This window comes from Trichechus manatus, unplaced genomic scaffold (genome assembly GCF_000243295.1).
Source record: "Trichechus manatus latirostris isolate Lorelei unplaced genomic scaffold, TriManLat1.0 scaffold00023, whole genome shotgun sequence".
Classification (NCBI taxonomy): Eukaryota; Metazoa; Chordata; class Mammalia; order Sirenia; family Trichechidae; genus Trichechus; species Trichechus manatus.
This window is the reverse complement of record NW_004443959.1, coordinates 5,846,671-5,859,073: the sequence shown is the minus strand read 5'-3', so window position 1 is coordinate 5,859,073 and position 12,403 is coordinate 5,846,671. Positions and strand designations below refer to the sequence as shown.

Sequence of the window (12,403 nt, the reverse complement as noted above, 5' to 3'; positions counted from 1 at the left end):
ATTCTAATCACAATCACTTTGCCAGCCACATCTTTAGCCACTTCTCTCCAGGTTGCCAGTATTTGAGCCATGCTGAGTTGCTCGAATGTTCAGACCATCCAACTCCTTTGCTTTTGTACATTCCTTCTTTCTGCCTGAAGTGCCAACAATAATCTCTTATTCCTTTTATTTTATGACTCACAGGACTTTTACAAGGTCCATGAAGACAGGAAATATATTTTTTATGGCATTGTATCTCCATACCCAGTGTCTGGCACATAGTAGGTTTCAATAAACATTTGTTGTACATTAATTCAAGATAAGATATCATGTCTTCTGGAAAAACTCTCCGAGGTCTGGGAAAAGTTGTTCCGTTCTCTATGCTGCCTTGATGTTTTGGACCTACTCTAATTGCTACATTGCTACACAATGAAATTGTTTCCATGTCTTTCTCCGGGACTGGACTCTGAGCTCCTGGGTGGCAGGGACCAAATCTTACTCATACTTGGATCCTTAACATCCAGCACAGAGCCTGGTTTTTGGTAAGCCTTTACAGATTTCCTGGAATCGAAAATATAATTCTAAAGTAATCACGTGAGGTGAGCAGGGCGGATGTTATGCCTCTTATTTTACAAATGAAGAAGCACGGATCCAGAGAGGAAGAAAAATGTCTTGATTGAATTTCCACTTGAAACTAGAGGCCCAGCCAGGGCTGGAACACAGGTCTCCCAACCCCTAATTATTACAAAACCTTGAGGTTGGCCACGGAACAGAGGAGGCTAGGTGCCTTTCTTTCTGACTGATCGGCAGATACCGCCTGAGGCTGTTTCTCAAGCAGGCACAAGGGCACAGAGTGTCCTCTTGGAGCAAGACTGGAGTAAGGGACATTGCTCAGCGGTCGTGATCATACTTTAGTGGAGTAGATGTAAACATCGGTCAGGAATTGAGTCCTAGGCAGGCTCCTGGGGAACAGGATGTGACATGAGATGTCCCAGGAGGTGTGAGGCCACTTCTTTACCTTTTATTCAAACTCTGTGCCCCTGTGGTAGCCAGCTGTCCATTCAGTGTGCTGTCTCCCTCTCCGGCCAACTTGCAGGGAATTCCTTATCACTAGAGTGACTCAGGTTATTCCATTGGGCATAATTAGAAACAGCACCTCTGTTGACTCCAAAGTGTCCTACTGTGGGTGATATATTGTAACGGTCACCCTACTTATCACCTCTGCTTTCCCTCCCCCACTAGAAAATATGCATATATGCCTGTAAGAGTTTAAAGAGCTCTCAGAATTTTCTAAACTCCCCTTTCCCAATCCCTTGACCTTTTTCTTTCTTCTTCTTTTTTTTTTTTATTTACCTAGAGTAGACTGCTTTTGATAGACCAGGATACATTAGGTTGAGGCTAGAGCTCCAAGCCTCTGCCTGAGTTCAAGCTCCTGTCTTCTTGCATTCCTATCCCAGCAAACCGACTGGAAACTTCTCAAGGAAGTTAAGAATGACTCACGGATGCAACTGCAGCCCTTCCCTGATTCTCAGTATTAAATGCATTTGCGGTGTGGGGAGGAAGAGAGGAGGACCTGTGAAGTTGAGCATTCTGGCTGGGAGCCAATAGCGCTCAAGGTGCGGGTGCAAATGTTTGTCTCCTTCGGTTTCCAGGGCCCTGTGGGCACTGCCGTGGGAGGGGCAGAATTAGGGATTAAATTTAGCCAGACTCCAAGTGGATGGGGGTAATAAACACCAACGAAAACAAGTAATTGATTTTTTCTTAAATAGGGAGGAGTGTGTTGGAGACAGAACGAAACTAGGACTTGAAACTCCAGGCAGCAAAACTGATGCAAGCATATTCTTCAAAAACAGAACAAATTCCTTGTCCAGTGCAACATCTGAGCAGAGGTGGCCTAAGGCTCAGAGGATGCCTGTCTTACTCATGAAAAACCGCCGGGAAGATGAACCAGGTAGGGAAGCAGTGCACTTTGCGCTGCTACACTGCGTTGGAGAACTTTTGCCCAGCCGCTGCCAGCCGAGTCGCGCGGCTGGGGCAAGGCCTACGGAGGCGCTCCCGGCCCGCCCCCTCCCCGCGGCCAGTGCGCTCCCTCACAAAGCCTCCGGGCCGCGAGCCGCGGAAGGATATTGCACTTTGTTTACCTCGCGTTGGGCACAGCGAGCGAGCAGCTAAGCCAGCGCCGGGCGCCCCCGGCCGGAAGCTGTAGTTGCTGTTGCAGCCGCCGCGCCGCCAGCGCTGGGGGGAGCCGCCGGAGGGCTGGAAGCGGCGAGGCTGATTGATGGGCGCCGGACTCAATGAGGGGGGCCCGGACCGGGGGGCTGAGGCGGGGCTGGCTCTGGTCTGAGCCAGTCCGGGGTGCCGCGGGAGGGTGAAGGGGGGGGACCAGGGCGGGAGGCTCCGTGGAAATGTGTCGGTGACATTGAATGGGGAGACTCGGTGCGAGCGAGGCGCGCGCGCGCACACAAGCGCACACACAGCCCGCTCACTCCGAGATCCCCGGCCACGTAAGTAACTATTAATACCGCTTCGCCAGGAGATGCGGGCTTGCTGAGCCTGGGGATTGGCCTCCGGGATCGTCGGCCATCCCCTTTAATTTTTAAATACACATTCCTCTCTTACCTTCGGGGGAAAGAAAAAAAAAAAACAAAACAAAAGAAGAAGAAAAGCTGTCAATTTCTTTAAAACAAATACCGCAAGGAAATTTAGGTTTAGGGTTGGAGGAGAAGGAGTGGTTGCAAATTTTTGCAAGGCAAGGTCCAGTTACATAGCGGGAAGGGGACGCCGCGAGTAGTCAGGGTTGGAGGTGCATCATCTTAAAACGCCAGGAGGACCCCCGAAAGCTGGTGCCCCGGGAAATCGGAGACCATTGATCTGCCGCTGTCCCCGACCGCACTTCTTGCTTTATTCAGAAGACCTGGAGGCGAGCGAGCGGGAAGCTAGGCGACGGCAGCATGAGCTTTTGCTGACCCGCAGCGCGACGGGCCAAGCCCTGGGGTTTGTCGCGGTACCTGCGCCCGGCCCGCTCCGCAACTCTCGGTTCAGCTTTTGCAATCTTTTGTTGGTAGCGCTGACCGCTCCAAATTAAATGCTCCCTCGTAATTTTTCTTGTTTTGTTTTGTTTAATTTTTGGAGAGCGCTGGCGAGTTTGGGAAAGACTCAGACGCCATCTACAGTTAAAACGTAGGTAACTGCCCTCTCCAGCGCCCCCCCGCTTCCACGCCCCCCACCCTTTCCACCAAAAAAGGGGTGCAGCACGGATTCTGTCTGCGGTGCGTCGCGAGCCGGTAGAATCGTGCTGATTTCCTTTTTCTTTTTGTTTGGTGCCTAACGCATTGAGATTAAGCCGCCGCTGTGGCCTCTGCGAAGATTGCACAAACTACAGTAGGGCTCCTCCACCCCGTCTGCGATTCGGAAGCCTGCGTGGGGATCGCTTCAGGAAACCCGGCGCTGCAGCTCCCCGCTTTAGCAATCCAGTTACTCGTCTAGATCCACGTTGGAAAAAAGAGAGAGAGAAACTAAAAGTGCGGCGATTCTGCAAATCGCCGGCTGCTTTGGAGTAACAAAAGGACCAGAGTTGCCTGCCAACCAAGTACTCCCGGGAACCAGGTTCAGAGCCGACAAGGTGCCCAGCAGCGCCCATTTGGGGGCTTCTAACTACTTCTCCACGTAACCCTTTTCCCGTCCCCTCCCCTCTCATCCTCCTTTTAAATCCGTGACACCGAGGCGCCTGCAGCCGCACTCACCAGCGACTCATCTCGCCAGCGGGTTTTTTTTTTGTTTGTCGTGTGTGATCCCCACACTCATGAACATACACAGGTCTACCCCCATCACAATAGCAAGATATGGGAGATCGCGGAACAAAACCCAGGATTTCGAGGAGTTGTCGTCTATAAGGTCCGCCGAGCCCAGTCAGAGTTTCAGCCCGAACCTCGGCTCCCCGAGCCCGCCTGAGACTCCGAACTTGTCGCATTGCGTTTCTTGTATCGGGAAATACTTATTGTTGGAACCTCTGGAGGGAGACCACGTTTTTCGTGCCGTGCATCTGCACAGTGGAGAGGAGCTGGTGTGCAAGGTAAAGAGCCCGGGGCTTGGTTTTGTTTTGTCTTTTCAAAAGGTTCCCCGGCCCTTTGAAGAGGGCCGGAGGGGAACAAGAGGTCGCCCAGCCCTCGAGTCCGGGGGAGGGAGATTCGCGGGATAATTATCCGCGTCCTTGTTAATTGGATTTATTTATTTGTTCATGTTCGACTAGTTGGGAAGTTTTTAGACGGCTTCAGACAATGGGCCGGTTGCGGCGGGGGCGTTTTGGGGAGAGTCCCGGGCGGGGGAGCGGCAGGACTGCGCCAGGGCCACGGACACGCGTGCTCCCAAAGGCACGTAGCGATCCGCTGCGCGATGCCGGGTCCCGCTGCCGGAGGGATTTCTGCCTGTTTCTCGCCCCCTCCCTTTCCAACATGGAAGTAGGGAATCCCCCGCTAATTTTAAACACTGATAACTTGGTTCCTTTCGCAGCCATTGTTCTTAGCAGCGTGCAGGTGTTAAACCTTTGTTCCGAAGGTGCCCTTTAAAAGAGACACACAAAGGTATCCCCAGGGGCCCAGCGCGGGCAAGGAGTTTACAAAGAGCTTTTTCCTGCCTAGAACCTTGAAAGGAAGGTGGGAGGGTGGAAATCAAAGCCGCCGGCACACCTTTGGGTGTAGGAAATAGTGAATCCTTTGAGTCTTTCTGGTCTCTGTTTCTTCTCATCTCTAGACTTCCGTGCCTACTCCCTCTCCCCTCCCCCGTTGTCTGCCTCAACACACACCTTCGCCTGTAAGGTTTAGAGGCTGGCATTTGGAGACCCATGGAATTTCATTGGTGATACAGGGATGGACACTTCAGTTTCCTTTTTGTCTTTGACCCTGAACAGTGACTGGTTCATGTATATGTATCTGTGGGTCTTTGTGTGCACGCGCGCCGGGCTCCAGACAAGGGGATGAGGAGAGGAGCAGTTGCAAAGAAAGAACAGAGTCGCATATACTGTTAGCCGGGAATTGGACACGGAGCCAAAGAATTCATTGTCACTTAATTGTAGATTTGCTCGTTGTTGGTTTTTTTTTTTTGTGGGGGGGGTAGGTAGGAAAAGTGAGGACATGCTGCCATTGAAACGGGCGCTCTGCGCAGTTGCAATACAAATAATGCATCACACTTTTAGCGTTAACTACAGACTGTTTTGTGGACTTGCTTTATTTCATAGGGGACTGGAATATTTCATTGTAAAAATTGGGTCTCGTGGAGGTTTCCGGTCTGTTTTGCGATTGTTCAGTTCAGACCTCAGGAGAAAATGGGAGACTCTAAAAATCCTGCCCTTTACTTGTGCTGATTCTTTGGTATTTTGCATCTTCTCCAAGTTGAGACTCAGAGCAGTTGTGCCCGGTTAACCAAAATTCAGTAGGCTATTCAGAGCTGGACTGAATTCTCAGAAGTCCTGCGATGTTGCACAATAGGATAGTCATCCTTTGAAATGAATGAATTTCACAGAGCTGCCACTCTGATATGAAATATGCACAGTCACCCAGCAGTGAGTGTTTTCACTCCTTTTACTCAACTTTGGTACAGCATTTTAACAATTTTCAAAGACAGGAGACGCTTTTAAATAAAGGGGCTCTGCAGCCAAATTCTGCAGGAGCATCTTGCTTTTCTTTCTTTGTTTAAAAGCAGAGGTGACTCTGGCCCCTGCTCTTTCTTCTGCCTTCAGATTCTTCAAGACATATTTCCACTGGGTCACCCTCACAGTATCGTTTGCAGATTGCTCTCTGGCCTAAAACTGTACTCGATCTGTTGGTTTGGTTATTGCAAAGATTGAATCAGCCCCTCAACAATTACAGTGTGGCTTCAAGTGGATTTAAGAGCAGTGTCATTGTTCTGCTTGACAGAGGTCATCCCTTTAAGACACAGCAGCTTCTGCTTTCCTGCCTTTTTTTTAACCAGAGGTGATGTGGGTGACTTCTTATGCAAGCAGAGTTGTATATATCCTAGGAAGCTCTAAGTGAGTTTTATAAGGCTGCTTCCATGAACTACCCTGAAATATATACACTGTGGACTCTTAGCTTACCTCAAGGCTCAGTGAAACCTACACATTGAATCAAGTTCGTTTTGATGTCTCAGAATAGGGTTCAAGTCTCCTAGCACTGTGTTGACTCAAGAAAAGTCTGTAAAAACAGATCCAATACATAGATGCCTTTCTATTATGGAGGTCTGTATGGAGAACTCTATATGCCGCTATTTGGAGAGAGGGAGGTTCCAGGGCCATTTAAACAAAATAAGCAGGCCTATTTATTGTCTGCATACTCCAAATGCCTACGATAGCTACACAGATGAAGGAAGGGAGCTTTAAGGTGTCCTTAGCTGTATAATTTTCATGGATCTGCTGTTAGCTACCATGCAGATTGACATAATTATTATCTTGGCAGATGGGGCACTTTTTTTTTTTTTTTTTGTCACTTTAACAAAGAGAAATGTATTCTCTCACAGTTTAGTAGGCTAGAAGTCCAAATTCAGGGTGTCAAATGTTATTAATGATGGCTTAATCTTACTGCCTTATCTGAACTGTCATATTATGTAACTAAGGCTCCAAATTAAGCATTTAAAAGAAGCTGGCAGCTAGGCTTATGGCATGTTTTTCACTTGAAGGTGGTTTAAATACCAGTCCAAGCCCATAAATCATGTTATAGCTACTAATAAAAGTTTGGCTCCTTCCCATTTGGGAAAACATAAGTATGTGCTTTATTTTTCATACACTGTCCACCATCTTGAAATTTGGTCTCTTCTACAAGGGGATGGCTACATTCTGAAGCTGCCTTGAATAGATTTGATGATGATAATTGTTATTTTTACATCACGTGTCCATCTAGTATTTTTAGCCATGGGGCAGGAAAACAGGCTGAGAAAAAAAAATTATTTTTTAAAAATGCAGCTTGAAACAGAGAATGCATTATAAATAATCATAACTCAACCAGCCCTGGAGACAGAAACTGCAGCCTGGTGCCTGAGAACACATCATCCTCACTGTACAATGCGTAGTGTTTACATTAGCCACTGCAAAGCCTTTATGAGTCTCTGTGAAATTTTTGAGGCTTGCTTGGGCTTCTGTTGCCTGCAGTCTGGGTGTTAAAGTTGACTCAAGCATTTCAGATTCCTAATTGAACAGACCTCTGAGGTCACTGCTCTGAGGTCATCCTTTGACAGTATCACGGTATGATTTGTGGTCTCTGGAGATGTTGAAGTATTCATTCTTAAATTCTAGGTTATAGTGGCAGCAGCTGTGCGCTTTGCTGAGCTGTATCATTATGGTTCATTCACAACGTTACTTTGCCTCCTCACCCAGGGTTAGCACCAGCCCTCTTGAGTTTCTTGGTATCCCTGTTTGACTCACAGATTTTTATTTTTTTAGTGCTAGGAGGGACTTGTGGATTCTTAAATGGCTGCCTGTATCTCTGAATGGGCTTCTGAAGGCCTGCAAACTCCCTTAAAATGAATCCAGGATTGTGCATGCATTTCAGCATTGGTGTTGTCAGCTAAGAGGGGCCAACCTTTTTACCAGATTCTCCCGTGGGATATGGACCCAAAAATGGTTAATGGTGTTCCAGATCAATCTCTTCATTTGATGAAGAGGAGGGAGGCTGAGTGACCCCAAGTGCTTTATCTAAGTCCTTCAGTTTATCAGTGGCGGAGCCAGGATTAGAGGCTCAAATTCAGTGATTTCAGTCCAGCATTTTTCCCACCCCACTGCAAAGTGACCATCAAGGAAAGTCTCTTCTAACTAATGAAAAAGACATTGAAGATGCTAAGTGATTGTGAACTGATACCACTGAGTGTATTGTTGTTAGAGCGTTCCTGGCCTGGATGCTTTCCCACCAAGCACCCCCACCACACCTGCCCCTCACTTTTTCACACACAGAAGAGTATCATCTCACCCACATTTCCAGGCAGATATTGAAACCACATTCCAGACCCAGGGATTTGTATTCCTGATTTAGTGGAGGTCTGGAAATGAATGGAAGCTTTTCCCTAGAGCCTCAAAAATTCTCCGTAGTGTTAATTCCTGTTTGGTCTGATTCAAGAAAAATATTGATGATAAACTTTTTTTTTTTTTTTAAAAAAACAACTCCACAATGAGGCAGCATTTCCCAGGCTAATTTTATTCACAGAAAATCATTGCATGACTGGTTCATTGAGTTAGCTATCTGTGGAGGGAAGAAAGAAAGAAGTGAGTCTGCTTTCTTGTTAAGAAGACTGTGTCCTTTTCCTCGCTCTGCCATTGGGTGCTTGAGTTTGGCTTGAGTTGCCTCAGCCTCAGTTTCCACATCTATTAAAAAAAAAAAAAAAAACACCAAAGCTGTTGCCGTTGAGTTGATTCCGACTCATAACGACCCTATAGGACAGAATAAAACTGTTCCATAGGGTTTCCAAGGAGCAGCTGGTGGATTTGAACTGCCGACCTTTCGGTTAGCAGTCGAACGCTTAACCATTGCACCACCAGGGCTCCGTAAAATAAAAGCACTGAATTAGACGAATCTTAGTTATTTAACCTGTTAATTATCAATATGTTGCGCAGTGCCTACTGAAATACATTTTCTGTTTTTTTTTTTTTAAAGTAAATAAGGGATTGTCTATGTGGCTTAGGGTGGGTCACTTTCTCTCAGATTTTGCCTCAATTCTGCTTCCATAAACAAAAGAGATGGGCTAGAGAGAATAATAATAATAATAACACTTGCCATTTGTGTACTACGTTACATTTTGCAAAGCACTTTTACCTTCACTTTCTCATATAATACTCCCGATACTATAAATCAAGTATCAGTTGCCCATTTTACATGTGAAGACTTGGAAGCTCCGAGATGTCAAGTGACTTGTTCAGTGTCACACGGCTGGTAGGAGGCAAGGCCAGTATGATATGGGTTCAAGTTCAGTGCTCTTTCTGTCACGTTGAAAGTTCACGTGTGAGGGAGACGTCAGTATTTGGTGATTTGGTTGTGTAAGAGATGCCTCTGACTCTTGGTCTTGTTATCCATCCTGTCCTAGGTGTTTGATGTCAGCTGCTACCAGGAGTCTCTGGCCCCCTGCTTTTGCCTGTCTGCCCACAGCAACATCAACCAAATCACCGAAATTATCCTGGGGGAGACCAAAGCCTATGTGTTCTTTGAGCGGAGCTATGGGGATATGCATTCCTTCGTACGCACTTGCAAGAAGCTGAGGGAGGAGGAGGCGGCCAGACTGTTCTATCAGATTGCCTCAGCGGTGGCCCACTGCCATGATGGTGGCCTGGTGCTGCGGGACCTCAAGCTGCGGAAATTCATCTTTAAGGACGAAGAAAGGTAAGGCTTATTCTTGTTGAGACCTGGGTGGGTACTGTGATAGGCTGTTCATAGAGGCTTGTGTGAAAGGCTAGAATGAACTTTTTTTTTTTCTCTCTGTCTATTGTCCAACAGAAATGCCACAAGTGGGTGTCTTTAACAAAAAGAAGTTTAATTTCTCACTGTTCAGGAGGCTAGAAGTCTGAATTGAGGGTGCCGGCTCCTAGGGGAAGGCGTTGTCTCTCTGTCGGCTCTGGAGGAAGGTCTCTTTGACTTTCTGCTTCGGGGTGATCTTATGTGGCTTGGCATCTCTCTTGCTCCATCTCTGCTGCTTTTGCTTGCTTGTTTTAATATCCTTTATATCTCAAAAGAGACTGATACAAGATACACCCTATATTAATCCTGCTTCATTAACATAACAAAGTCAACCCTTTCTCAAATGGAAGTATAACCACCAACCCTCTGTCTCTGAGTCCATTCCAACTCATAGTGACCCTATAGGACAGGGTAGAACTGCCCAATAAGGTTTCCAAGGCTGTAATCTTTACAGAAGCAGACTGCCACATCTTTCTCCCATGGAGCAGCTGAAGGGTTTGAACTGCCAACCTTTTAGTTTGCTGCCAAGCGCTTAACCACTGTGCCACCAGGGCTCCTACCACAGGCATAGAGATTAGGATTTACAACACATATTTTTGGAAGACGTAATTCAATCTATAACAGTCCAAGTGAGAGGAAGGAAGTTTGGAGGACAAAGAGAGGTGGAATATTGCAATATTTTAATTGTCCTTGAAAACAGATCATCACTTTCTCTATAGGTGTAATGAAATGCTCAAAGGACAGGCGCCAGGATAGTCTGTGACACACTGAATATGTATGATGTGGTGTTGGGAACTTTTGAAGTTGGCTGTGAGTCTGCGCGGCATCTTTGATGTGAATAATGCAGGGTTTTGAAAATTCTACCTTCAGAACACTTGGTGCCTAGAATAGTTGTTTACAGTAGTTCATTCATTCACTATTTTAACAGGTATTACTTAAGCCAATATTATGTATTAATTGCAATTCTTAGTAGTATGAATAGCAAGATGCATTAAATAGTCAATTGACCTAAAAATAAAGAGTTATAGGCTGTAAATAAAGGTATGGACTGGGTCAGGTGAGGACTGGGGGCGGGAGTCGGGGCGGGGGGGCAGTTCTGACTAGGATGTGGAGAGTCGAGAAGGGTTTTACAGGGGAAGTGATCTTGGAACCAAAACACGCAAGATGAATTTGTTACAGGCAGTGTGGGAAGGACAGGCATTCCAGGTGAGGAAGCTGTCGATGTAAATGTGTGGCAACGGGAAGGTCTTGTTATTTTAGGAGACAGCTGAACAGGATGCTGGGCATCTGGGTTCCATTCGTGGTTCTGCCATTAACTTACTACATTCTACTTAGCAGACCCCGATGGAGCTCTGTGTTTTCTTCCAGCTGACTTTGATTTTTCAAGCCACTGTTGTTGTTTTTTTTTTTCCCCCCTTTTTAAGAACGTGGCTTTTTTTAGTGGAGGCAGTTCATTTATATTCACTGCTCACTGGATTCTAAGAACTGTTCTAAAGGCTTTATACACATGATGTCATGGAATTCTCATGACTGCCTTCGGCATCTTCATCCCCTGCTAAGAGGTCAGCAAAGCAGAGAGTCTATTGTCACAAAGCTCTTAAGGATCTGAGCTGGGACCGTCTGATTACAAGGCTAGTACACCTCATTTAGGAGTCCCTGGATGGTACGAACGCTTAACACACTCAGCTGCTAACTGAAAAGGTGGCAGTTTGAGTCCACCCAGAGGTGCCTTGGAGGAAAACCCTGACAATGTACTTCCAAGAAATCAGTCATTGAAAACCCTATGATTTTCTGATTCCATTAGTCAGAATCAACTCCATGACGACTGTTTTTTTGTTGTTGTTGTTGTTGTTTTTTATTTGTTTTGTTTGGTTTTGACACTTTAGTCACTTCGCAAACATTTCTTCATTGCCTTTTATGTGTCTGGCACCGAGCTTGCTATCCAACCTTTCTGCCTCCCGGTAGTTTGCCATCTTGCCAGCTCAGTGACCTGTAATATTTTCAAGACATTGCTTACAGAAATCTGATGGCATCAGAATTAGAGAGAACTGGTGATGTGTGCTTTGATTTCTTCATCTCCATGGTTTGAGCTCATTGGGAAGTAAATGTCTGAGAAGTTTTTTGGGATTAGCCAAGGAAAGGGGCTTGTTGTTACTTAACCCAAGTGGAATAATTTCCCAGGCACTTATAATCTGAGTATAGAAAGTGCAGAGAGCCCGTTGGTTTCTTAGACCCACAGAGGTTGGTTATATTTCCATATTTTTACCCATCAAGGGGGACTGTATGCATCCTTAGTAGCTCATGTCATGGTCTTTGATAGTGGGTGCCTTTGCCCTTATTAACAAACTGAAGAAGGAGAAACTGTTTTAAGATCTAGAGTGTAAGGTGGCACCTCTTACATTTTCTCCTCTTTAGCTCAGATGTTCGGAGCCTGGAGACCTAGGTTCTTACCCTGGTTTTGCCTTACTACCCTTTGTGACCTTGGCCAGGTCTTCCCCTCCTGGCCTGACTTTCCTCATTCTTTTATTGTCATTGCCTTTTTATACTGGCTGTAAGGTCTTTTTAAAGGAGCCCTGGTGGTAGAGCGGTTGAAGTGCTTGGTTGCCATCTGAAAGATCAGCGGTTCGAATCCACCAGCCATTCCACAGGAGAAAAAACCTGGCACTCTGCTCCCATAAAGATTACAGCCTAGAAAACCCTATGGGGCAATTCTAGTCTATCCTCTAAGGTCACTATAAGCCGGAGTCAATTCGACAGCACACAACAACAACAATAAGGTCTTCTTTGAGTTACAACATTTAGATATGTACTTCTTTGAATATTCTCATTTGGAAGATGTAAATATATCCTGCCCACAACCCCCAATGGATTATCCACTAAGGTATCATCTTTGCCTTTCCATGTTCTGCCTCTCTTGGATATTTAATAACCTCAACAGCAAAAATAAGAGGTAATATTTATTGAACTCTTACTGTGAGGTTATAGTTTAACTTATT

At 46.1% G+C, this 12,403-nt stretch overlaps 1 protein-coding gene across 1 annotated transcript in view; it reads left to right on the top strand.

The window, feature by feature from the left end:
- Window positions 1–2,355: 2,355 nt before the first annotated feature.
- Window positions 2,356–12,403, top strand: part of TRIB2 (tribbles pseudokinase 2) — a 30,676-nt gene continuing 20,628 nt past the window's right edge. Inside the window, exons 1-2 of the mRNA XM_004373047.1 lie at window positions 2,356–4,051; window positions 9,040–9,332. Coding sequence (XP_004373104.1) covers window positions 3,782–4,051; window positions 9,040–9,332 — 563 coding nt within the window. The 5' untranslated portion in view covers window positions 2,356–3,781. The remainder of the gene's footprint in view (window positions 4,052–9,039; window positions 9,333–12,403) is intronic.